Genomic DNA, 26,903 nt, shown 5'->3' with positions numbered 1-26,903 from the left:
TTTTTATTTTGAAAGCAGTTTCCCATAGCCACACCTCTATTCCTGATAGATCAATGAACTAATAAGTGATGGATTTTGAGGCGGAGCGGTTAATATGTTCCCTTATAAAAAGATGTAAAAGTGACTGACAGAGATGGGTGGTGGCAGCATCGTGTATTCGTAACCGAAGTCAACCCAGCGAGTGAGAAATCACGTTGTGTCTGCATCAGAGCGTGAGTGTTTGTGTTTCACTTTCACTCGTGTTGAGACGGCTTATGGCCATGAGAGACTGCAGCACACTGTAGACGAGGGACCACAAAGTTGACGATTCGCGGAACACTGCTGGAGTAGCAGCATATGAGACGGGCTGAGGGCCGGCTGCGAGGGACTATCATGAGTGTTGGGAGACGATAAGAAAACGACGTGGTTCTTCTGCCGTGAACACATTGGACTGGATAGCAGGGTTGCTGTCCAGTCATGCAGTGAGTATGCTCTGACTTCTACCTTGCGGTGCGCCTATCCAATTTAGTTTATTGCCTCATAACGGACGAAAACCATTCTGTTATGCATAATTTTACCTGTGTGACTTCTTGAATTGGCCAATATTGTTAAGGAAGTTTCAGTTGTATTAATACGCTTTTAAACTGTTGATGTGAGTTGGACATCGTATGCTGGCAGTTTTTTTTCATCTTTTGTCTTCCAGCATCGGGCTGATACTGATCCATATATGTGACTGAGTGTTAACGGATAGCCGTTAGTTGTAATAAGGAGTAGTAGTAGATGATTTATTAAATGCTGTTGTTGTGGTGGTGTTGTGTTTTTACTTGCTTGTTGTTTTTATAAATTTGATATCTCTCTTGCAACTAATTTTATTGTAATAAATTGTCCTTCTACTGAGCATTCCTGGGTGTTAGTGTCCACTGTTCCCTCCTCCGATAAAGAACCTGTTTTTAATATTGAGTTCCTGGGGTCTCAGCATCCACTCTAGGTGGCGTAGTTGGCTACAAAAGTTAAATATATGTTATAGACACATTTGGCCACTGACATAATTTGGCGCAGTCGGCAGGATTCAGATACGGGAACGGTGGAACAGCACTTGATAGAATATTAAAAAAAAATATATAATAATGATGATGCCAGTGTTTCCTGGTGCCCCTTGGGTGCCCAAGTTTACGGGTGCTGATTGTGATTTGAAGTATGGAGATTGGAAAGAACAAATGCAAGGGCTTTTAGAAGCACAAGAAGTACCTGAAGCAAAGAAAGTTAAAATTTTAGTGGGTGCCCTGGGTGGTGATGCAAAGCGGGAAATAAGCGTTTTGGCTGATGGAGATAGGGATAAAGCCAATACGATTTTTGAGCATTTAGACACTTTGTATGCTGGAGAAATACCTCTTCCTGTCCTTAGGTCACATTTTTTTAGTTGCAGACAGAGACAAGATGAATCTTTTAAGATGTTTGTGTTGCGATTACGAGAACTCTATTGTAGGTTGCGGCGACGTAGTCCAGAAGGGGCCCTTGTTGAAGATCAACAAGGTGGGCCTGGTAGGGTTGATTCTCGCTTACAGGAGACTGACTGGAAAGCTGAATTAAAGCGAGACATTCTGGAGGAAGTTAAAGGACAGATGCGAGAACTGACACAGGAAATGATGAAGGAGCTGAAGTCATCTAGTCCAGTGGCACAATTAAATCATGCACAACCTAATTATGTACCTTTCCAGCCACAAACTGTTTCTTCTAGGCGACGAAGGGGGCAGTCTTCCTTGAATATGTGGGATGCAGAGGGGAGGCCGATCTGCCGGCGTTGTCAACAGTCAGGACATATAGCAAGGTATTGCAAGGAAAGTGTGCTGCCTAATGGAGATTTAAACTAATTTGCCCTGCTGCAGAGGTCCAGGCGGTGGGGCCAGTAAGATTATCAGAAAATTCAAGGACCATTTCTTCTTTCATTGGTGGCTGTCCGATGGTGAGTGTTATGATTCAGAACATTAAGTGTACAGGATTGTTGGACACCGGCTCTCAAGTCACGCTGATGCAACAGAGTATGTTTGAGGAGAAGTTCCCTCAGTATAAGTTGGGCCAAGCCCCTGTTTTGATTTTAAGAGCTGCAAATGGCCTAGAAATCCCCTATATTGGATATGCTTCGTTTGATTTTAATGTTGCTGGAGTTCAAGTTTCAGAGCGGGGTGTTGTCATTGTAAAAGACGAATTTTCTACAAACCCTTTAATAATTGGTATGAACGTAATTTCACAATGTTGGAGTGCTCTCTTTCAGAATGAGGTGCAGTCTTCATCTTTGTTCCAGAGTACCAGAGAACGACAAGCATGGCAGCAGGTCATGGCAGTTTGTCAGCGTGTTGCAGCATGCACTCACGAAGATGGGTTACTGGGCAATGTGTGGTTGGCTAACAGACGAGGTGTACGTGTTCCACCAAGGAGTGAAGTTATGGTCTGGGGACGTGCTCGAATGGGTCTGCGACAGCGTGATTACTGTGGACTTGTGGAGCCTGTGTCTGAACAACCTGTGGCTGCTGCACGAACAATTGCCATGGTAAGGGGTGGTAGAATCCCTGTGAGACTCTGTAATATACATCCATACAGTGTTTTCGTAGGAAAATATCAGAAGCTTGGACGGCTATATGAAATCAATAGCTCTGATATTCATGGCTGCAGGGACCTTGGATTAACCTTGAATACTGAAGGCATTGTGGAGGTGAGGCTTACTGAAGCTAGCCTCCTCGTAGAAGATGCAGTTTCCCCTGATATAGGTCAATTTTCTCAAAGATCTGATTTGACCACACGGCAGTGCCAAGACCTCGATGCACTTTTGAGAAAATGGTCTAAAGTTTTCTCTGAGAGTGAGTTGGATGTGGGGTACACAGAAGTGGTACAGCATAGGATCCACACTGGAAATGTGCCTCCCATTTGGGAGAGGTTTCGACCATTGCCTCCTATGATGTATCAAGAAATGAAAGCCTTGCTGGCTGACATGTTGAATAAGGGAGTCATTTCTGAGAGTGCTAGTCCATGGGCAGCCCCAGTGGTGATGGTGAAGAAAAAGGATGGGAGTTGGTGATTCTGTGTGGACTATAGGAAATTGAACGCCGTCACCCACAAATATGCTTTTCCTCTTCCCAGAATTGAGGAGACTCTGACCACTTTGAAGAAGGCTGAGTGGTTCAGTACTCTGGACCTAGCAAGTGGGTATTGGCAGGTGCGTTTAGACCCAGAAGATCGTCCTAAGACTGCCTTCGCCAACCCTTTGGTGCTATACGAATTTCGGCGTATGCCTTTTGGTCTGTGCAATGGACCTGCCACATTTCAGTGGTTAATGCAACGTTGCCTAAGTGGCTATTTAATGGATTTTTTCTGGTGTACTTGGATGACATTATTGTGTACTCATTTGACTTTTCTACCCATCTTAGCCATCTTGAACAGATATTCCAGCGGCTGTCCCATTATGGGTTAAAATTAAGATCTGACAAGTGCCGGCTCTTCCAAAAGCAGGTGAAGTTTCTCGGCCACGTGGTGGACAAGGCTGGCGTACATCCTAACCCTGGGAAGACAGCAGCAGTCCAAGGTTGGCCTACTCCTGCCACAGTTCGGGAGGTAAGGGCCTTCTTGGGCCTTGCAGGCTACTACAGGCGTTTTATTGCTAATTTTTCCAAAATCGCTCAACCTCTAAATGCTCTCTTGGTTGGCATTCCTGTAGATAAAAAGTCTGGTACACGTCTGATTGAGTGGACCACTACATGCCAGTCTGCATTTGAGACCCTGAAGTCTTGCTTGACAAAAGCCCCTGTCTTAGCCTATGCGGACTTCGCTTTACCGTTTGTCGTGTACACAGATGCCAGCCACCAAGGCTTAGGTGCTGTTCTGTCACAAGTGCAGGATGGAAGGGAGCATGTGATTGCTTATGCTAGCTGAAGCCTTCACCCTGCAGAGAGAAATGATTCAAATTATAGTTCCTTTAAACTAGAGTTATTAGCATTGAAGTGGGCTGTAACAGAAAAATTCAAAGATTACTTGACTGGATCAAAGTTTACAGTAGTTACAGATAACAACCCTGTGGCCCACTTACAAACAGCTAAGCTCGGGGCCGTGGAACAACGCTGGGTGGCCCAACTAGCTAGTTATGACTTTGTAGTGAAATATCGGGCGGGGCGGGAAAATGACAATGCAGACAGTTTGTCCCGATTACCTGTGCCCATAACAGAGCAGAATCAGCTTGCAGAGGTCCAGCAGATTGATGCCAATGGAGGTGCCGTCACTCTTGGTATTTTGGGGATCGATGAGTGGCGAGAGGCACAACAAGGGGATGATGAACTTCAGGTGGTTATGCGGTATGTAAGGTCTGCCAGTGTACCAACCACCTTTGAGAGAAGAGCATTACCTCTGAGGGCACAACAGTTGCTTCGCCACGTATCACGACTTGCAATCCATGATGGAGTGTTGTACAAAAAGATGATTGATCCAAATACCCATGAGTGTCAATTGCAGATTGTTTGTCCAGCTATCCAGCAAGAGGAGGTGTAGAGGCGATATCATGAAGCATTGGCCCATGCAGGTGTTGAACGTACACTGACTAGAGTGCGGTCCCACTTCTACTAGCCTAAGATGGAGGAGATGATGCGAGGGTTCCATTCTGGGTGCGTCGCCTGCAGCCTGCAGAAGGGTAGGGACAGTCATAAAGCGCCCCTTAATCCCATTGCAGTGTCTTGTCCATTAGAAGTGGTGGCTTTAGACTTTTTGTCCTTAGGACGACCTAATGATAGCTACCAAAACATATTAGTTATGGTAGATATGTTTACACGCTACGCATGGGCAATTCCAACAAAAGATCAGACTGCCCAGACCACCGTGAGGGCCCTTTGGACTCATGTGGTGCAGACCTTTGGTTGCCCTTTGCGTTTCCATTCAGATAGAGGACCAAATTTTGAGTCTGAGTTGGTTCAGGAGTTTTGCCTGTTATATGGAATGGTGAAGAGTCGAACTACTTCCTATCACCCTGCAGGAAATGGTAGGGTAGAACGTGTTAACCAGACATTGTTAAATATGCTCCGTACATTGGGACAAGAGAAACAGGATAGGTGGCCTGATTTCCTCCCTGAGCTGATGCAAGCCTACAACAACACTGTTCATAGCGCCACAGGGTTTGCTCCAGCATATCTGATGTTTGGGCGTACAGTGAGGATCCCGGTAGATTTGGGGTTAGGTGTAGTGTTTGATCAGCAGAAGTGGGATCATGGAGGGTGGGTCCAGGATCATTATAAAAAGTTAAAGTGGGCTTATGCTGTAGCTAAGAATAACATTGATCAGGCTGCTGAGAAAATGAAACAGATTTATGATCGTGGGGCTAAGGATGTACCTTTGTTAGATGGTCAGCGAGTCTGGGTTAGGGACCGAAATAGGCAAGGTCGGGGAAAGTTGTGTGGTTGGTTGAGTCCAGTGCCCCATATTGTAATAGGAACATTGGGAGAGACTGGGTTGGTGTATCGGGTAAGACCTGAACAGGGAGGGAAGGAAAAGGTTCTACACCGTAATGCACTTAAATTGTGTGCTGCCTCTGAAGGGGAAGTTTTAGCACCCCCTAGTACCTTTAATACCACGCCTATAGTCACGGCTCAAGACCCTGTACAATATAGTGTTTGGGTTGCTTCAGCTTCAGAACCTGTAAATATGGGGAATGAGACGGTTAGACGATCTACACGTACAAATGTTGGACAGCGACCCATGAGATATAGAGAGTGATTTGAATAACTTTTGGGCAGGGACTGCTTTTATTTTACTGTGGGGGGGTGTTGTGGAGCAAAGGTGTTGCACAATGTACTTTATATATATATATATGCATGATCACATTTAATTGCTGTGTTTTTCTTTTGAGTGAATCGTTGTTTTTCTTTCGTGTGGATTTGCTGTGTTTGTATTTGGAAAGCAGTTTCCCATAGCCACACCTCTATTCCTGATAGATTAATGAACTAATAAGTGATGGATGTTGGGGCGGAGCGGTTAATATGGTCCCTTATAAAAAGACGTAATAGTGACTGACAGAGATGGGTGGTGGCAGCATCGTGTATTCGTAACCGAAGTCAACACAGTGCGTGAGAAATCACGTGGTGTCTGTATCAGAGCGTGAGTGTTTGTGTTTCACTCTCACTCATGTTGAGACGGCTTGTGGCTACGGGAGACTGTAGCACACTGTAGACGAGGACCATAAAGTCGACGATTCGCGGAACACTGCTGGAGTAGCAGCATATGAGACGGACTGAGGGCGGGCTGCTGGGGGTTATTATGATTGTTGTTGGGAGATGATAAGAAAAACGACGTGGTTCTTCTGCTGTGAACACATTGGACTGGATAGCAGGGTTGCTGTCCAGTCATGCAGTGAGTACGCTCTGACTTCTACCTTGCGGTGTGCCTATCCAATTTAGTTTATTGCTTCATAACGGACGAAAACCATCCTGTTGTGCATAATTTTACCTGAGTGACTTCTTGAATCGGCCGATATTGTTAAGGAAGTTTCAGTTGTATTTAATACACTTTTAAACTGTTGATGTGAGTTGGACATCGTATGCTGGCAGTTTTTTTTTCCTCTTTTGTCTTCCAGCATCGGGCTGATACTGATCTCTATGTGTGACTGAGTGTTAACGGATAGCCGCTGTAATACCGAGGTCTAGTAGAGACTGAGTTAAACCCTGCCCTTGAGCTGAAGGTCTGGACTTTGGACTTGCTTGTTGTTTTATAAATTTGATGTTTCTCTTGCAACTAATTTTATTGTAATAAATTGTTCTTCTGAGCATTCCTGGGTGTTGGTTTCCACTGTTCCCTTCTCCGATAAAGAACCTGTGTTTAATATTGGGTTCCTGGGGTCTCAGTTTCTACTCTAGGTGGCGTAGTCGGCTACAAAAGTTAAATATATGTTATAGACACATTTGGCCACTGACATATATATGTGTGTGTGTGTGTGTGTGTGTGTTTTATTTTTTTATGTATAAAATACTAAATCAAACAGTCTATTGTCATAAAAGGTTACAAACACTGCTTTTCATATCAGAATTAATTTATTCTCTGTGTATTGAGGCCACTGAAATGAAGAAAATACAGAATACCAACCCTTGTGCTATTGTATCTATTTATGAGTCTACAGAGAAAAACACAACATGAGAGAAAATCCATACAGGAGAACAGCATGCCTGCTTAGTTTGCTAATAAATTGACTTTAAAAGATGAGCTTTCATAACAAACAAATTTTAGGGTCTTCATATCATATTAAGAATGAGTCCAGCTAAATCTCATCAAAGCAGAGGGTCCTGCTGCCAGGGGACTCCAGCTAATGGCTGGAAGTTAGAAGAGCTGCAGTCAATTGACCCGGGGGCAAATCACTTGACCCTGAGTCCTCCACGCTCGCTGTCATGTGAGAGACCTCTGAAATGGTGGCATGCACATGCATTACATTTATATAGACTCACACACACTGACCTGGTACGTGAAAACACACAGCTGAAACCAAAATCTGAAAGCTATAGATTAAAGTAATGGTGCCTGTGCCAACATCAATACCTACAGCATCTGCAGTGAGCATGCTGCTATCTGCTGTAGGTTTCTATGCAATAACTGCAGGCACAGGTCACAGGATGCCACAGACAGTGAAATTAATACCATGTAGCAGGTTTCATATTGAAGTGATATCAGAATGTATTACATGTTATTATTAACATGGTGTTGCAAAAGTCAAGCATCAAGTTAAGATTATTACAACTCTGGCTGTTTTCTCAAGGGCCACAAGGAGCCAACAGAGCCCTAACTGAACATGAGCTTTTTGTGCAGAATACAGTAGAACTGAACTTTGCCTTGGAGTTAGTGATTTGAACAAACCTCAGTCCCACTGTATATTATGTATCTGTAACTACTATGTTGAAATTAATAATTTGCTACAATGTATTTATTGTGTACATACACCTTTACATTGTACTTATATTTTGTGCTTACAACTGCAATTAATATTACAGACTTTTACTTAAACCTACAGTAACAAAACCTAATAATGACTTAATTCCAGCAAAATAGCAGCAAAAGTGTTTTGCAATAAACCATGACAATAAGCACATTAATTTATTTTTTGATGGCATGGCATAGTAGTTATAGACACCAAACATAAAGTGTGATGCAACCCCTCAACTAAAGTGTTAATTTTCATTTTTGATTGAATCCCCTTAACTATTCATAGTAGACAATAACAGAATAGAAATTTTCAGAAATAGTAAGAAATTCTAATATAAATTGCATGTCTGTAGCACAGGTCACATGTTTGTTTATATATATATATATATATATATATATATATATATATATATATATATATATATGTATATATATGTATATATATGTGTATATATGTATATGTATATACACACATACATACAGTCACCTACAGGATTATTAGGAACACCATACTAATACTGTGTTTGACCCCCTTTCGCCTTCAGAACTGCCTTAATTCTACATGGCACTGATTCAACAAGGTGCTGAAAGCATTCTTTAGAAATGTTGGCCCACATTGATAGGATAGCATCTTGCAGTTGATGGAGATTTGTGGGATGCACATCCAGGGCACGAAGGCTCCCGTTCCACCACATCCCAAAGATGCTCTATTGGGTTGAGATCTGGTGACTGTGGGGGCCATTTTAGTACAGTGAACTCATTGTCATGTTCAAGAAACCAATTTGAAATGATTAAAGATTTGTGACATGGTGCATTATCCTCCTGGAAGTAGCCATCAGAGGATGGGTACATGGTGGTCATAAAGGGATGGACATGGTCAGAAACAATGCTTCAGGTAGGCCGTGGCATTTAAACGATGCCCAATTGGCACTAAGGGGCCTAAAGTGTGTCAAGAAAACATCCCCCACACCATTACACCACCACCACCAGCCTGCACAGTTGTAACAAGGCATGATGGATCCATGTTCTCATTCTGTTTACGCCAAATTCTGACTCTACCATCTGAATGTCTCAACAGAAATCGAGAGTCATCAGACCAGTCAACATTTTTCCAGTCTTCAACTGTCCAATTTTGGTGAGCTTGTGCAAATTGTAGCCTCTTTTTCCTATTTGTAGTGGAGATGAGTGGTACCCGGTGGGGTCTTCTGCTGTTGTAGCCCATCCTCCTTAGGGTTGTGCATGTTGTGGCTTCACAAATGCTTTGCTGCATACCTCGGTTGTAACGAGTGGTTATTTCAGTCAAAGATGCTTTTCTATCAGCTTGAATCAGTCGGCCCATTCTCCTCTGACCTCTAGCATCAACAAGGCATTTTCGCCCACAGGACTGCCGCATACTGGATGTTTTTCCCTTTTCACACCATTCTTTGTAAACCCTAGAAATGGTTTTGCTTGAAAATCCCAGTAACTGAGCAGATTGTGAAATACTCATACCGGCCCGTCTGGCACCAACAACCATGCCACGCTCAAAATTGCTTAAATCACCTTTCTTACCCATTCTGACATTCAGTTTGGAGTTCAGGAGATTGTCTTGACCAGGACCACACCCCTAAATGCATTGAAGCAACTGCCATGTGATTGGTTGATTAGATAATTGCATTAATGAGAAATTGAACAGGTGTTCCTAATAATCCTTTAGGTGAGTGTGTATATATACATATATAAATAAACAAACAAACATGTTGTCACACTACGCAGCCGGAAGGAACATAGAGCCGAGAATAATCAAAATAGTCTTTATTAATCCAACACAGTGGTAAATCCGACATGGAGAACTGGAGGAAGACACACGCATGGTACTGGTAGACCCGACAAAACTGAACAGAAAGGACTGGGGCTTATAGGGGAAAAAAACACTACGCCCGACCAAGGCCGAGCCGGAGGGATGAGGGAGCCCGGTGGAGCTAATGGATCGAAGGTTGACGGTAGAGGCGAGGGAGCTAGGAGCTGAGGTGGAGCCACTAGGACTACGGGCCGAGGCGGATTCCGGGCCTCGGAGGCTGGAGGTGGAGATGAGGGAGACTCCGATCACGGCGACGCTGGAGGATGGCAGTCCCGCGGGGCTCACACCGCATAGATGGTGGGCTGAGGGTGAGCAGAGGGGCTGCCAGACGAAAGTAGTGGAGGAGGCAGGAGCGAGTGGGAGGGCAGGCATTTTGGAGGAGCGGCCACTGGAGGGCACATTCTAGGAGCTGGCATTGGATGACACATTCTAGGAGCAGGCACTGGAGAATCAGAAGCCCCCTCAGGGCTGGACGAGGAAACCAAGGACGAAGGAGGGCTGGACAGGACCAGCAGAGACGATGGAGAGAGGAGAGGGGGCAGTTCAACCTCCAGTTCAGATTCCCAGTATACAAGATCCTCCTCCCCATTTTGGCACTCCATAGTCAACTTGCCCTCAGCCGCGATGCAGGGAGCGGAGTTCCTCTCTGCACTCACACCATCCACGACTTGATCCCTCGTGGTGGGCACTGTCGACGGCTCTCGCACCTGGTCTGACGGGTTGGGCTCTGGCTCTCCTTCATTGGTGGGCTCGGGCTTATGCTCTATACTGTGGGGAGATGGTGGGCTGGGCTCTGGGTTGGGAGTGGATCTGGAGAGATCCTCCATGGGGCAGATGGTAAGAGGCGACCCATTTCTGCCCAGAGTCCACTTCATAAAGGTGGTGAATTCCTCAGGACCATTTTCAGACGACAAAGCTCTGCACTCGGCGTTCAGGCTCGCATCATAGAAAGCGCAGAGCATGTCGTCCGGGTAGCTGGTGATGTGAGCTAATAACAGGAACTGTCTGGTATGGTCCTCGAGAGACTGGCCTTCTTGCTCCAGCAGCAGGACGAGGAATTCTGGGCGAAGGAGGGGATCCATGAAACAACGGAAAGAAAAAGGACTGAGGAAAACCAGACAACAAACAGTTAGACACGCAATTTACACTGTTTTAGGTCGGATCTTCTGTCACACTAAGCTGCCAGAAGGAACATGGAGCTGAGAATAATCAAAATAATCTTTATTAATCCAACACAGGAGTAAATCCGACATGGCGAACAGGAGGAAGACACACGCATGGAACTGGTAGACCCGACAAAACTGAACAGAAAGGACTGGGGCTTATAAAGATAGGATAATGAGGGAACTAAGGAGACACACCTGGGAAATAATCAAGGATCAAGGAGGGTCAGAAACTGGGTCACAGGGGAAAAAACAAACACAGACATGTCCATAGTTCTGACACATGTGACCTGTGCTACAGACATGCAATTTATACCATTTATATTAGAATTTCTTACTATTTCTGAAAATGTACATTCTTTTATTATCTACTATGAATACGGATATGCATGATATCATAAACATGTGGCTTGTTAAACAGAAGTGAGCTATTACTTTTCTATGTTACTGATGCATTTACGGTTTCGGTAAAACTTCAAAATACGATTTCATTTACATTTACATGTTACATTTTAGTCATTTAGCAGAAGTTTTATCCAAAGCGACTTACCAATGAGGACAATGTAAGCAATCAAAATCAACAAAAGAGCAATATATAAGTGCTATAACAAGTCTCAGTTAGCTTAACGCAGTACACGTAGCAAGGTTTTTTTTTTTTTTTAATAATATAATAAATAAAAAGAAAACAGATAGAATAGAAAAATAATAGAACAAGCTAGTGTTAGAGGTCTTTTTGCTTTTGTTAATTGTATAATAAATGGAAAGAAAACGGATAGAATACAAAAAGATTAGAAAGCTTTTTTTACAGAAAACAAGCAGCAAATGAAGGGCAAGTCTAAAAAGGGACAAGTTTTTTTTTTTTTTTAAGAATAGAATTAGAATAGAGACTGTGTGACGTGCATTCTTTTTGGCTCATTAAAAATTTATATTGCTGCTGCGTTCTGGATTAATTGCAAAGGTTTGATAGAACTGGATGGAAGACCTGCCAAGAGAGCATTACAATAGTCCAGCCTGGACAGAGCAAGAGCTTGAACAAGGAGTTGTGAAGCCTGCTCTGAAAGAAAGGCCCTGATCTTCTTGATGTTGAATAAAGCAAATCTGCAGGACCAGACAGTTTAAGCAATGTGGTCTGAGAAAGTCAGCAGATCATCAATCATAACTCCAAGGTTTCTGGCTGTTATTGAAGGAGTTATGGTTGATGTGCCTAACTGGATGGTGAAATTGTAATGAAACGATGGGTTTGCTGGAACCACAAGCAGTTCTGTCTTGGCAAGGTTGAGTTTAAGGTGATGGTCCTTCATACAGAAAGAAATGTCTGTTAGACAAGCTGAGATGCGAGCAGCTATCGTCGGATCATCAGGATGGAATGAGAGGTAGAGTTGAGTGTCATCAGCATAGCAGTGATAAGAAAAGCCATGTTTCTGAATGACAGAACCTAATGATGCCATGTTGACTGAGAAGAGAAGTTGTACAAGAACTAAGCCCTGAGGCACCCCAGTAGTTAGATGTTGCGACTTGGACACCTTACCTCTCCAAGATACTTTGACGGACCTGTCTGATAGGTAAGACTCAAACCACTGGAGTGCGGTTCCTGAGATGCCATTTGCCAGTAGGGCTGACAGGAGGATCTGGTGGTTAACAGTGTCAAAAGCAGCGGACAGATCCAGCAAGATAAGTATTGAAGATTTGGAATCTGCTCTTGCCAGTCTTAGGCCTTCAACAACTGAGAGCAAAGCAGTCTCTTTTAGGTTGAATGCCCACTTCTGAAACCAGACTGGTTGCTGTCAAGGAGGTTGTTCTGTGTGAGAAAGGCAGAGACTTGGTTGAACACAGCTCGTTCAAGTGTTTTTGCAATGAAAGGAAGAAGGGAAACCAGTCTGTAGTTCTCTAAAAGAGATGGGTTAAGGGGTTAAGGGGTTAAGTAGTGGGGTTATACGAGCCTGTCTAAATGTTGAGGGAAAAAACATTTAATAACATTACTTAACATAAACCTAGAATTAAAAATACTTAGCATTTATAGACCTTACTCAATCATTTATAAATCTTAGTTAAAATAATTTTTTACCTTTACTAATACATTATTACAATACAAGAATTTGAGAGTTATTAAAAAATATCTCTTACCGTGACCCTGAGGCAAACTACTAAATCACATGTAATCTTTTTATTGTAAGTACTAATAAACACAGAGCTGGGAGAGGTTACTAAAGTTGTATAGGCTACAGAGACATTCAGAATGTTGCTATTAATAGAAAAACAAATCTAAGTGGTAAAACTATGGACTATAGGTCCATGACCATGTTACCTGAGAGGGAGACTTTTTACTAACCATGTGATACATAATGTAAACAGGACTGCAGGACTGGTTAACACTTTCACAATCTGGCAAGCTCTTATCTGACAGGCTGAATCAGTGTGCAATGGTTTTATCAGCTGCCTGGAAACAAAGCCTTAGTATACAATAATAGCTTTCTATTTAAGTAAATTTGTCCATAAGTAATCTGCACATAAGTGACCGTTTTGAAAATTAACTATGACTGGTTACTTTACATGTCCATCAAATATTCTCTTCTTGTCTGAGTAGGCATTTCTTGACCAGAACAAATCACAAAGTTGACCAGAGTTTATGCTGGTATCTGTAAAGATACATACAGTGCGTGCATAATTATTATGCAAGATGATATTCTTATATGTTTTTTTTCCAATCACGTTTTACTAATTTCAAACCACATCAATCCTAATAACTGCTATGAAATTTGTCTTTAACCATTTATAAATGAAATATAATTGACCATGAAGGATGGAGGTGAAAAACGTCTTATATCCAGGTGTGCATAATTATTAAGCAGGTTTATTTTTATTTATTTATTTTTTTACAGATAAAATGAACCATATAAAAGATTAAACTCAGACTGAAAAGTAAAAAAAAAAATTATTAAATGCCCATGATACTAATGCAATACTAGAAATTGCAATGTTAAAGGGATAGTCACCCAAAAATGAAAATTCTGTTCGTTCGAAACCTGTATGAATTGCTTTCTTATGTTAAACATAAAATAAGATATTTTGAACAATGCTGGTAATCAAACAGTTGGTGATTGCCATTGACTTCCAGTAGGAAAAAAAAAAAAAAAAAAAAAATACTATCTTCTATCCTGAAAAGTCTGTCTTGCAGAGATGGACTACTTACTGGGAAATGTTTTTCACTTCCATCTTTCATAGACAATTCTATATAATTTATAAATTATTAAAGACAAATTGAATAGTAATTATTATGATTGATGTGGTTTGGGACTGGTAAATGTGCTAGGAAAACAAATATGATCAGAATATCAAGTTGCATAATAATATGCACTGTATATATATATATATATATATATATATATATATATATATATATATATATATATATATATATATATATATATATACTGATGTGCAAAGGCATTTTTGTCGAAAATGAGTTCATTTTCTGAACAATTAAAAAGTGTGAGCACTAGCTTTTGCCATGTACTATATTTTGTCACTAAAATTTTGAAAATGTTTTCTTTCTCCATACCCGTACCCGTTTCAGGCAACAGCCATCAAAAGCTGGAGTGAGACATTTTCTTTGCCTCTTCATAAGGTTTTTTCAACAATTGGTTTGGTTAATCTGTTCCTCAAACTTGCACTTATGCCAGATTCAAAAAAAGCTAATGTGGCGTGTGGTGTTTTTTCTTCCTATTTTCCTCTTTTTTAAGGGTTATTTTACATTTAATTGCACTTCTTCTCTGTGACTTTTTTTTTCTATTATTATTGATAAACATACTGTTAAATGTTTACACTTTAATAAAGATTGTAAGAACAGCCAATTTAACAATGCTTTTAACTGATTAATAAATGGCAAATTAAGTACTATATCACAGTCTATTTCTCTTTATTTATTTTTTTTCATTGAGTAAATATACTAGAGATGTTAGGATATCAGACAATAGGGTAAATAGAAAATAACTTGTATTATATTTTAGAATTATAGCTGTAGGCATAGCTGCCAGTGCTATATTGTGAAATTACAGCACAGTCGTAAAATTTAAAATGGTAATGAAAGGGTTAAATTATGAGAAATTGCTGGACCCACTGCTGCCAGTACTTTACTGTAGCATTACAGCACAACCGTAAAACAGAAAACAGTACTGAAACTGTAAAATTACTGTACATCACTGGAACCATTGCTGTCCGTACTTTACTGTGAAATTACAGCACAACTGTAAAATGGAAAAAGGTGGCAAAACAGTAAAATTACAGTAAATGGCTGGTACCACTGCTGCACATATGAATGTCTTATACTGCAAGACCTTATTCTACATCCCTAATCCTACCCAAAACCTAAACTTAACAACTACCTTACTAACTAGTAATAAGCAGCAAATAAAGAATTTATTTAGGGAAAAGTCATAGTTAATAGTGAATAAATGTTCCCTATTATAAAGTTTTACCGAAAATTCTGTTGAGAAATAAAAAGCTATAAAGAAATCTGTTATAACTACCAAGGTTGCATTTATTTGATAAATAAACAAAAAACAAACAAACAAACAAACAAAAAAACAGTAAAATAGTAATAATGGGAAAATATTATTACAGTTGAAAATAATTGTTCTCTATTTTTGTTAAACCCTGTTACCCTAATTTAGTTTCAGGCTCCTTTGATGAAAGGAAAGGTCAAAAGAACAGCATTTATTTGAAATAGAACATTTTTGTAACATTACAAATGTGTTTACTGTCACTTTTGATCAATGCATTCTTGAGGAGATGCAGTCATAATTTGCCCTTCATTTAATCTTATTTGTAAAACAACTGAAATTTTGAAGAGATATCATTTGTGACTTTACGTTCCTATTATTTTCTTCTGGTTTGTGAAAAACAAACACATACACATATACTAAAGAAGCAGCAAAAGCACACAAAGAGATATTCCAGCATGTGTAATCCCTCACGCACCTCCAGCCCAGTGCGATAGCTCTTTCGTGAATCACTGATCCCGTGTGTTCCAGTGGCCCGGCACTGCTGCTCCCCTTGCCAGTAGATACAGGCTATTTAAATGCTCCATTGGAGAGAGATTAAAGTTTATGCAAGGTCACTGGGGATGTGATAATTATAATCACAGGTTTTTGGCTCTGCAATGACAGCCATTTGTTATTTTCAGTTGAGTAATTCCCGCAGCCCAAGGATGTTGACAAGCGTGCACTGATTTAGTGGCCTGCAGTCCCCTCTTCCCTACGGAGCCCCCCTACACACCGCCCACCCCTCTGCAACCAGCCCAAGCTCAACCAGACCAAAGCCAGAGACTGACACTCCCTCTGGGACCACAGCATCTTTCACCCCCCCCTGCCCCATGCTGGAGCAGTAGAGGGGTACAATTGCTTCAGCGGAGACTATGGGGTGGAAAGACCTTTTGTAGGGTACTAAATTTAAACTCCGATATATAGAAATATTATATTTTTTTGTTTAAGTGTCATGCAGTGACTGTCTTCATAATTTTAAACATAGTAACAAAAGTAGCACCAAGACTTTCTCTTGTTTAACGGACATATTAAGTAATTACATTTTCAAATTAAAGTACTTTATAGCCGTATTTGGTTTTTGCAGCTGGAAAATGTATTTTGCTGCAGTAGTTAACTGTCTTCTGCCTGTAACATCAGCATTTTGCCTCTTTCTGAAGAAGTGGAAAAGTATGGTTAGAGGTAAAAAAATGTGTCAAAGCATTTCTCTTCAAGCTAAAATATGCAGTTAGTAGCAAAAATCACTGTTGATTAGTAAGGCAAGAATCACTATTATGTATTGCTCATGCTGTTTGTCATATTGTTTGTGACTTAAACACACCCCTAAATCTAACTATTATATTTGATGTGTACTCCAAAGCATGGGGCTTGTTGAGATCAGGTCTATGATTATTAAGCCATCAGATGTAGATTGTTCACCTGGGAGATGATTAAAAAAGTGGAAATCTCAGAGATATAAAGACCAGAATATCACTAAGGGTTGAGGATTGACTGATTTGACTTGGACCAGTCAGTACTGACCAAGCATCTTGCTAGAAATCCCAAGCAATCATATATGTACTGAAAACAACTCAGAACATCTTGGAAACCACACAGCAATGCATCCTAGCACCCTAAATAACATATTAGCATATGCAGTACCGTCAAGAGTATACAAACAAATTCTCACATATTGTCAAATTAACATTTCCAAGGTCTACAACTTACAGCCTAACTGAAGAGCCACTGTAGTATATTTCCTAGTCAGCAAATGGAGGACAACTTATTTGCCATCCAGCAAAAAAAAAAAAAAAAAAAAAAAAAAAAGGGGGGGGGGGGGTGAAAGATCAAAATAATATGTAAATAAAAAAAAACATTCCACTCCAATGACCTTAATCCCAATTGGATTTGTGACAAATCTGAAGGCAATGCAATTGTGCAATTTGCACACAAAGTGGTCTGAATTGACCTTAAATACACTTTCAACTTTAATTGTGAAAAAAAAAGAAGACTAGCAGATAATTACATCATTTAGGAAATTGATTGACCAGGAGTCAATGCACAAGCTTTCGGAAACTGAAGATAAATGGCAACAGTGACTGTTTTAAGGAGCCATTGATGTTGACTAGGATCAAAAAGAGATTAAATATTTCAAACAGCACAAGAAAGGTGAGGACAAAAATCAAAGCGCTTCTGGGGGACAATGGAAGACAGAATTAGGGCCAACAAAAGATTTCATTAAGCCAAACAAGGCTTAACTACAAAATCAATATGTCATAATTAAAGCTAGAGCCATGCCTTTAGTGCAAAGAAGAGAAGAGTTAAAAAGGACTTATTTAACCTAAATGATGGCCAGGGTTATTAAGATCAGACGATAAAAGTATTTCCTGCACAAAAGACACTACTTAATACATACTATATATTTGCTTTCCAGCTCCTTTGAGGCTGGGCTTTCCTTTCAGAGTATCTCACGGAAATTTCAGTGAATATATCTGTGAGACCTGATCAAGTGAATTAAAACAAACCCCTCATACTTAAAACAATATAGCAGCTAACACGATTTCAATTAGCCATGAATAACCATTATATCCTATGAGAGTGCAAATCTAAGCAAGGCTATGTTTTCTGATGAAAAATGTACAAAAATCACTACCATTATGAAAAATGTTGCATTTGCTGCTTTTAAGCCTCAAGTCTCTATGATATTCTGGTCACTCTATTGCTCAAGTCCCTCCTTAAATATACACCACCGTTCAAAAGTTTGAGGTTAATGTCTATAAAAAACATTTAAAATCAGCATATTAGAATAATTTCTGAAGGCTTAAGTAATGCTGCTGGAAATTCAGTTTTAACATCCCAGGAATAAATGAAACTTTAAAATATATTCTACTGTATTTTTGATTAAATAAATGCAGCTTTGGTGAACATAAGAGACTTTATTTTAGAAGTTATAATATAATTTAATTTAATTTATGATACTAAAGTCAGGGGTTTATTCAACTCACCAACCCTTAAACATGATCAAAAGTAATAGTGTGATGCTTGCTCTAGCAATAACTAAATTCTTGTATCACCATGTCAGATAGTTTGGGTTTAATTTCAGATGCATTCTGGGTAATATTACTGGCCTGGTATTCATATTGCTCAAAGCAGCCCCAAGTAGATGTACTCAATGGCATCACTTTTGCAGCTTTAAATGGAACCCACACGTCACTCCGAAGTCATTAGTCGCAAATGGTATTTCACAAGCACAGTCTTGATCTATCTCCACGATGACTGCTTTTTAGGGATCATCTGTGTAGAAAAAGGTCATCATTTGAGAGGATCAATTTGAGGTGCGTTGCGCTCGAGGGGGGTTTAATACATCACACTTGAATGGGAGTACAGAATACCTGCACACACATCTGACAAATGAACATTTGTTCTGCTTCATCTGAATTTTATAAATACAGCTCTACAATCCATTGGAAAGCCTTTGTTAGTGTCTTCCCATTTCTCATCTTCTGGACTGTTCATTAATCTATATTTGTGGGAGTAGCAAGTTGTACAGTTTCTCCTCGAATGACCTGATTCACTCTGTCATTAAATATGTTTCTCATAGGGATGTTTTAAAGAGATACAGCCAGGATGAGTATGAGTATGAATATTTCCTCTGGGTCTTATGTTTGACAAGGTTGTCATTCAGGTCTCTGTGAGGTCACGTGGAAAGCCCTTAGGCTATGAGAATGGTCAATACATTAGTTCGGCTATACAGTTGGGGTTTTATCTTACCATTTCCAGTAATTAGCTGTTATCAATTAATAGATTTGTAAATTAAAAAAAAAAACTGTAATAAAAGTCAGTGTTTAGAGTTTGACCTAGCCATTGCATATATATTTATTTTATTTAAAAGTATTTTAAACATTTTATATTTTGTTTTATATTTATTAAAAAAAATACTAGTCACATCACCTAAAATACATACTTTCCCCATGCATGTAAATTCTAATAGAAAAGGTTTTATGTATCAAGAAACATTCAAAGCTTAATACTGTTTATACTCAGTTTCTTTCTTAATCTTAAATGTGCTCGAGCACATTTTTAAGAAATGAATATTGCTAGTAGGTGTATCTCTAATGAACACACAACAACTTAGGATTCAATTATGAAATTATATAAGTATTCAGTGTAAAGTGGTGTATTAATCTGAAGTGGGTCTGGAAGAAGGGCTTTCATTAGTGCTGGTGCTTGTGGCAGCTGAGGGAATGCATGAGGGGGTATATTTTCCCATAAATAACAAACAAGCCCACTCTACTGATAAGAGCTGGTCACCGGCTGCATGATGATAGTGGACCTCCACTGCATCTATCTAATTTTCAAGGGTCAGCTTTCTGTGCTGCCCACGCTCCACAGAAATTCAGAAATTATTAGTATACCCCACCAGCCTGTCATTACTGCCACTGAGTTCCACTTGCTCCATTTAAAGGGATAGTTCACCCCAAAATTCTGTCATCATTTACTCACCCTTAGGTTGTTCGAAACCTGTATAAACGTCTTTGTCTGCTGAACACAAAAGAATTTTGGTACACAGTAAACATTTTCTGGTCCCCACTGATGTCCATAGGAAAAATAAATAAATAAAAAAATACTATGGAAGTCAAAGGAGACCACAAAAGCTTTGGGTACCCACATTCTTCATACAGATTTGGAACAACTTGAGAGTGAGAGATCTTAATGGAACCAATATTTCTATTTCTTACAGTAAATGGGGAAAAACATTAGTAAGGTAATATAGTAAATTTTAATATTTTCTGATTTTGGTTTATAATAATGCTCACTGGGTTAATAGATGCGTTAGCTCCACATAGTGATTTTGTGAAATTTAGGCAAATAAATGTTAAATAAATAAATAAATAAATAAATAAATAAATAAATAAATAAATAAATAAATAATTGTGAATGTCTTATTGTAAAAATACATAATATTTATAGGGGACTGGGGCTAGTTATCACACTTTACTGCAGTGAGTATTTGTCATATAATATTGCTTATTATTATTATTATTATTATTATTAATTGCATTACTACTTCTTTCTATTATTATTATTATTAGTGATGAATAAATATCAGTATTATATCGTCCACCCTGATCTCTAGATATTGGCATCTGGCAATGAAAATCCCATATCGGTCAAAATAACAAACAATTTAAGTGTCTTTTTTTACCTTCTGAAACTTTTATGGTATATTAATTTAATGTACATTTTGTCCGTATATGGAGGAATATACACATTATAAACATTTTATAAACGTACATAATGAATAATGTCAATATAAATAAAATATATAACATTTATATTTACATTAAAATGTTTAGTAAGCAGTTCACCATGTCTCCATGTCTTTTATATTTCCTATTTACGTAAGCTCTCTGTGTACATTTTATTGTTTTAATCTTAAAAATCAATAAAACAAATATGACTATTACACATTTACTGATAATCAAAATTAGGATAATCTTTAATATTTATTGTTATGTCTTGTCATGTCTTGTCATGTCTTGTTCGTTCTTTTTATTCTGTCTCCCTCTGCTGGTCGTTTTAGGTTACTTTCTCTTTCCCTAGCTGTTCTTCATCTTATCTGACTACCTCGTTTACTCTCTTCCCACCTGTTCCCTTTCCCCCCCTGATTACTCCCCTATTTCTCCTTCTGCTTTGACTGCCTCCTTTGTCAGATTCTTGTTTGAGTTTTCTTGCTAGAAGCAGACAACTATCCTGTTCAGTCTCCGCTCTAGTCCCGTCCAGTCTTGTCCTGTTGAGACCTGCCTGGTAACCCTTCCTGCTCTCTGTATATCGCCTTCACTTTTGTATTCTGTCCAGTTTTGCCTGTTGCTGGGAGAGAACCATCCATCCCTGTCTACCCGCTACCCGCCTCTGCTCTGAGAGACCGGCGGTCGGTCGCCGCTATCACTACAGACCCAGACTGCTGCCAAGGGGGCCAATTCAATTTTTCTGTTTTGTTTTCTATCACCCTTTCTGCGGGTTGCTAAGTTGCCTTTTTCTGAAGAAGATTTGAGTTTCACATTGTTGACTACTGGAGTATACATTATATTTATGTTCAACCGCATTTGGGTCCGCTCTTACCTTGTTGACAGAAGAATCTGACCACGATGGACCCAGTGACCCCGAAGCCCATCCAGTCTGCTGTCGAGTTCCAGGGAGCGATGTTAGGCAGACACGAGGAGGAGTTGTCTGCCGCTCGACATGCCGTGGAGACTCTGGCTGCCCAAGTCTCCGATCTCTCAAGGCAGTTACAACATCTTCGCCTCGATCCACCGGTCGCCTCCAGGGCTCCTGAAACTCCCGAACCCCATATAAATAACCCACCGTGCTACGCTGGTGAATGCCGCTCGTTTCTCACTCAGTGTGATGTTGTTTTTTCTCTCCAGCCCACCACTTATTCCAAGAACAGAGCTCGTATTGCCTACGTTATATCTCTCCTCACTGGACGGGCCCGGGAGTGTGGAACGGCAATCTGGGAGGCGGAGGCAGCATGTACTAACCAGTACCAGGACTTTAAGGAGGAGATAATACAGGTTTTTGACCGGTCTGTTTTTGGAGAGGAGGCTTCCCGGGTCTTGTCGTCTTTGTGTCAGGGAAAGCGATCCGTTACAGATTACTCCATTGAGTTTTCGCCTCCTGTGATTGGAACCAGCAAGCTCTACTCGCTCGTTTTCTGGAGGGTCTCTGCGTGGAGGTAAAGAATGAGATTCTTTCCCGAGAAGTCCCTTCCAGTGTGGACTCTTTGATTGAACTCGCTATTCGCATAGAGAGACGGTTCGATCTTCGTCGCAGGGGTTGTGGAAGGGAGTCCGTGTTCTCCGTGGTTTCCCCCGCCGTTTCTCTACCATCCTCTTCCGCCGGCTCGGTCTCCGAGCCCATGCAGCTGGGGGGCATCCGCATTTCGTCTAAGGAGAGGGAGCGGAGAATAACCAACCGCCTCTGTCTGTATTGTGGTTCTGCTGCTCACTTTGCTTCCTCCTGCCCAGTAAAAACTAGAGCTCGCCAGTAAGAGGAGGGCTACTGGCAAGCGTGACTACTTTGGTCTCTCCTTCAAGATCCTGCACTACTTTTCCGGTCCTGGGCTCGACAACATGATATTCCTCTAAAAAGAATTTAGAAGATCCCACGGCCCTGTTCGCTTTGGACGGTAGTTCTCTTCCCAGGATTCAGCATGAGACGCTACCTCTAACCCTCACTGTCTCTGGTAATCATAACGAGACCATTTCTTTCTTAATATTTCAGTCTCCTTTCACTCCTATAGTTTTAGGCCACCCCTGGCTAGTTCAATACAATCCCTCTATTAACTGGTCTAAGAATACTATCCTCTCTTGGAATGTCTCTTGTCATGTGGAATGTTTAATGTCAGCCGTTCCTCCCGTTTCCTCTGTCTCTCTTCCACAGGAGGAGCCTGGTGATTTGACGGGGGTGCCGGAGGAGTATCACGTATTCAGTCGGTCCCGGGCCGCTTCTCTCCCTCCGCACCGTTCGTATGATTGTAGTATAGATCTTCTTCCAGGAAACAACCCAACCCCCCCCCGGGGAATACTATACTCATTGTCAACCCCCGAACGTAAGGCTCTGGAGGATTATTTATCGGAGGCGCTCGCTGCCGGTACCATAGTCCCCTCCTCCTCCCCCGCCGGAGCGGGGTTTTTTTTTGAAGTGGGAGAAGTGGGCGTGGGAGCCATTCTTTCTCAACGCTCTCTCTCCGACGGCAAGATCCACCCGTGCGCGTTTTTCTCCCATCGACTATCGCCGCCTGAATGTAATTATGATGTGGGTAACCGCGAACTGCTCGCCATCCGCCTAGCCCTAGGCGAGTGGCGACAGTGGCTGGAGGGAGCCTCTGTCCCTTTTGTCGTTTGGACAGACCATAGGAACCTAGCGTACATTCGTTCTGCCAAACGACTTAACGCGCGTCAGGCTCGTTGGGCTCTGTTTTTCGCTCGTTTTAACTTTATTATTTCCTATCGTCCTGGCTCTAAGAACACCAAGCCTGATGCTTTATCTCATCTCTTTAATTCTTCGGAAGTCTCTAAGGACCCCGAGGGAATTGTCCCTGAGGGGCGTGTCGTCGGTTTGACTGTCTGGGGAATTGAGAGGCAGGTTAAACGAGCGCTTGCTCACACCCCGTCGCCGCGTGCTTGTCCAAAGAACCTTCTTTTCGTCCCCGCCCTGACTCGCTTGGCCGTTCTCCAGTGGGCCCACTCGTCCAGGTTGGCAGGCCATCCCGGAGTCCGGGGTACGCTTGTCTCTGTCCATCAGCACTTTTGGTGGCCCACTCGGGAACGTGACACGCGCCGTTTCGTGGCGGCTTGCTCCGTCTGCGCGCAGACTAAACCTGGGAACTCCCCTCCTGCCGGACTTCTCAGACCACTTCCTATCCCTTCTAGCCCGTGGTCACACCTCGCCTTAGATTTTATTACCGGGCTCCCCCCATCGGCGGGTAAGACAGTTATTCTCACGGTTATTGATCGGTTCTCTAAGGCGGCTCATTTTATTCCCCTCGCTAAACTCCCCTCCGCTAAGGAGACGGCTCAGATAATCATTGAGAATGTTTTCAGAATTCATGGCTTTCCGTCGGACATCATTTCGGACAGAGGTCCGCAGTTCACGTCTCAATTTTGGAAAGAGTTTTGTCGTTTGATTGGGGCGTCTGTCAGTCTCTCGTCCGGCTTTCACCCTCAGTCTAACGGTCAAGCAGAACGGGCCAACCAGACTGTTGGTCGCATTTTACGCAGTCTTTCTTTTCGGAACCCGGCGTCCTGGTCAGAGCAGCTTCCCTGGGCTGAATACGCCCATAACTCGCTTCCTTCTTCGGCGACCGGTCTATCCCCTTTTCAAGGTAGCCTGGTGTACCAGCCTCCGCTGTTCTCGTCTCAGTTCTCCGATTTCTGTGTCCCTTCCGCCCAGGCTTTTGTCCAACGTTGCGAGCGCACCTGGAGGAGTGTCAGGTCTGCTCTTTGCCGTTATAGGAAACGGACTGTTAGAGCTGCTAACAAGCGTAGAACTAAGAGCCCTAGATATGTTTGCGGTCAGAAAGTATGGCTTTCCACCCTTAATCTCCCCCTTAAGCCTGCTTCTAGTAAGCTGACCCCGCGCTTCATTGGTCCGTTCCGTATTTTACAGATCATTAGTCCTGTCGCGGTGCGTCTTCTTCTCCCTCGGTATCTTCGCCGCATCCACCCGGTCTTCCATGTCTTGTGTGTTAAGCCCGTTGTTCGCGCCCCCGCTTGTCCCTCTTCCCCCCCATCCTTGTCGAGGGCGCCCCGATCTATAGGGTCCGCAGGATACTGGACATGCGTCCCCGGGGTCGTGGTCATCAGTACCTGGTGGATTGGGAGGGGTATGGACCCGAGGAGAGAAGTTGGGTTCCCTCCCGGGACGTGCTGGACCACTCGCTGATTGATGTTTTCCTCCGTAGCCGCCAGGTTTCCACCTCGGGAGCGCCAGGGGGCGCTCGTTGGGGGGGGGTACTGTTATGTCTTGTCATGTCTTGTTCGTTCTTTTTACTCTGTCTCCCTCTGCTGGTCATTTTAGGTTACTTTCTCTTTCCCCAGCTGTTCTTCATCTTATCTGACTACCTCGTTTACTCTCTTTCCACCTGTTCCCTTTTCCCACCTGATTACTCCCCTATTTCTCCTTCTGCTTTCGCTGCCTCCTTTGTCAGATTCTTGTTTGAGTTTTCTCGCTAGAAGCAGACAACTATCCTGTTCAGTCTCCGCTCTAGTCCCGTCCAGTCTTGTCCTGTTGAGACCTGCCTGGTAACCCTTCCTGCTCTCTGTGTATCGCCTTCCCTTTTGTATTCTGTCCAGTTTTGCCTGTTGCTGGGAGAGAACCATCCATCCCTGTCTACCCGCTACCCGCCTCTGCTCTGAGAGACCGGCGGTCGGTCGCCGCTATCACTACAGACCCAGACTGCTGCCAAGGGGGCCAATTCAAGTCACCTGCTGTCTTTTCTGTTTTGTTTTCTATCACCCTCTCTGCGGGTTGCTAAGTTGCCTTTTTCTGAAGAAGATTTGAGTTTCACATTGTTGACTACTGGAGTATACATTAAAGACTCTATTTTTGTTCAACCGCATTTGGGTCCACTCTTACCTTGTTGACAATTTATTGTCTGAGAATAACTTGCATTCATTTGGTTAAATTATGACTTTTTCACAGTTGTTTTTCCACATTGTTAGTGCACACAGGTAATAAACTAGTCAGAAATGTGTGATGTACAAGAGTTTATTTGTCCACAGGGCCAAAAGTGGTCACAGTTACAGACACTCCCCTTAAGTTCTTTGTTATTTGTGCATCTGAGCCACTGATCTATATATGACTGGATCGCTCATCGCGTTCTAAACTGCCAGCAGGCAGTGAAGCCACCGGAAGTGTTCAATCCGCCATCTTACTAATCCCTACCAGCAGAGAGCACCATTGAGTCACATGCAGACCGCTGACCTAAAATCACCCGATATGAAGCAAATCAGTCAAACGGGACTAGTTTTTATGTTATGTGTATGTAAATTAATGTTTACTTCAGATGTTATCTGCAGTGTTTACAGTCTTTTGGGGCGGTATAAGTGATATATTTAAACCGTTTAGGTGGGTGTGTCTGCTGAGCACTGAGACACAGGTAACGATCCAACACAAAATATAGCCTATTTCTTTATGAACATAATTATTCAGGAATTATTAAACATTAACGTATTAGTCTCAGAAATGGATTTCAATATATTACAGTGAATAATACAATAGCATCTGTTAATATAGCTATATACTGAACCGAAAAGCTTAACTTACTATCTTGGAAATAAAGCCTTTAAATGTCTTTAAATCCATACTGTGTATTGTAAGTTATTTCTCTGAATAAATTATGATGTGTATATTTTTAATGTCATGATTGAGCAACATCTATTTCAGACTCTCCAAGATCGGGCAAATATGTTTACTAGCAGTAACGTTACCGTTTACATGTAAAATATTGTATGCTGAATTAATAATTATTTTAACAACCGTTTGAATCATTACCTGCTTCAAAATGAATGCTGTTAATGAAATCATTGTTGAAACATTTGCACTTAGCGCTGAATAACGAATAAAAACACTATAACATTTGCAGTTAGTGTCTACTGTACTAATAAAACACTATAACTAAATTAAATAAACAATGAATAACTGTACAAGGCAAATAAAGGTATACAAAGCATAAATCTTTCTTTAGATTTCAGAATGAGCACTTTGTGGTTTGTTTTATATGTTGAGGTCGTGTCCGTCTGATGTTTATCATGTTCATGATGTTCGCTACTGTAATGAACATAGGTTTTTAATAAGTAGGGGAAATTCCCGACATTAAAAAAATAACTGTTTACATACCTAGGGTGTTTGCATTGTATGAATGTACAGAGATACTTCATATTTAAAAACACGGACTTGTTA

The 26,903-nt window shown here is 41.5% G+C and overlaps 2 protein-coding genes across 2 annotated transcripts; both read left to right on the top strand.

Annotated features, from left to right (window-relative positions):
* Positions 1 to 916: 916 nt before the first annotated feature.
* On the top strand, positions 917 to 3,295 carry LOC122139570. Its single transcript, XM_042737771.1, has 2 exons — positions 917 to 2,742; positions 2,800 to 3,295. Exons 1-2 carry the CDS (start codon positions 1,940 to 1,942, stop codon positions 3,050 to 3,052), a joined length of 1,056 nt encoding a protein of 351 aa, XP_042593705.1. The 5' UTR covers positions 917 to 1,939; the 3' UTR covers positions 3,053 to 3,295.
* LOC122139557 (uncharacterized mitochondrial protein AtMg00860-like) lies at positions 3,263 to 3,903 on the top strand. Its single transcript, XM_042737706.1, has 2 exons — positions 3,263 to 3,303; positions 3,402 to 3,903. Exons 1-2 carry the CDS (start codon positions 3,263 to 3,265, stop codon positions 3,901 to 3,903), a joined length of 543 nt encoding a protein of 180 aa, XP_042593640.1.
* The last annotated feature ends 23,000 nt before the right edge of the window (positions 3,904 to 26,903 follow it).

This window comes from Cyprinus carpio, chromosome B14 (assembly GCF_018340385.1).
Source record: "Cyprinus carpio isolate SPL01 chromosome B14, ASM1834038v1, whole genome shotgun sequence".
NCBI classification, from domain to species: Eukaryota; Metazoa; Chordata; class Actinopteri; order Cypriniformes; family Cyprinidae; genus Cyprinus; species Cyprinus carpio.
Note: the sequence above shows the minus strand (reverse complement) of the source record. Positions and strands in the feature narration are given on the sequence as shown.

What these genes read in the sequence shown, in the direction of transcription:
- LOC122139570 (XM_042737771.1), top strand. Translation starts at nt 1,940, where the DNA reads ATGGTGAGTGTTATGATTCAGAACATTAAGTGTACAGGATTGTTGGAC. An exon ending in GATGCAGTTTCCCCTGATAT is followed by an intron (nt 2,743 to 2,799) that starts AGGTCAATTTTC and finishes AGACCTCGATGC; the next exon opens with ACTTTTGAGAAAATGGTCTA.
- LOC122139557 (XM_042737706.1), top strand. Translation starts at nt 3,263, where the DNA reads ATGCCTTTTGGTCTGTGCAATGGACCTGCCACATTTCAGTG. An exon ending in GGACCTGCCACATTTCAGTG is followed by an intron (nt 3,304 to 3,401) that starts GTTAATGCAACG and finishes TACCCATCTTAG; the next exon opens with CCATCTTGAACAGATATTCC.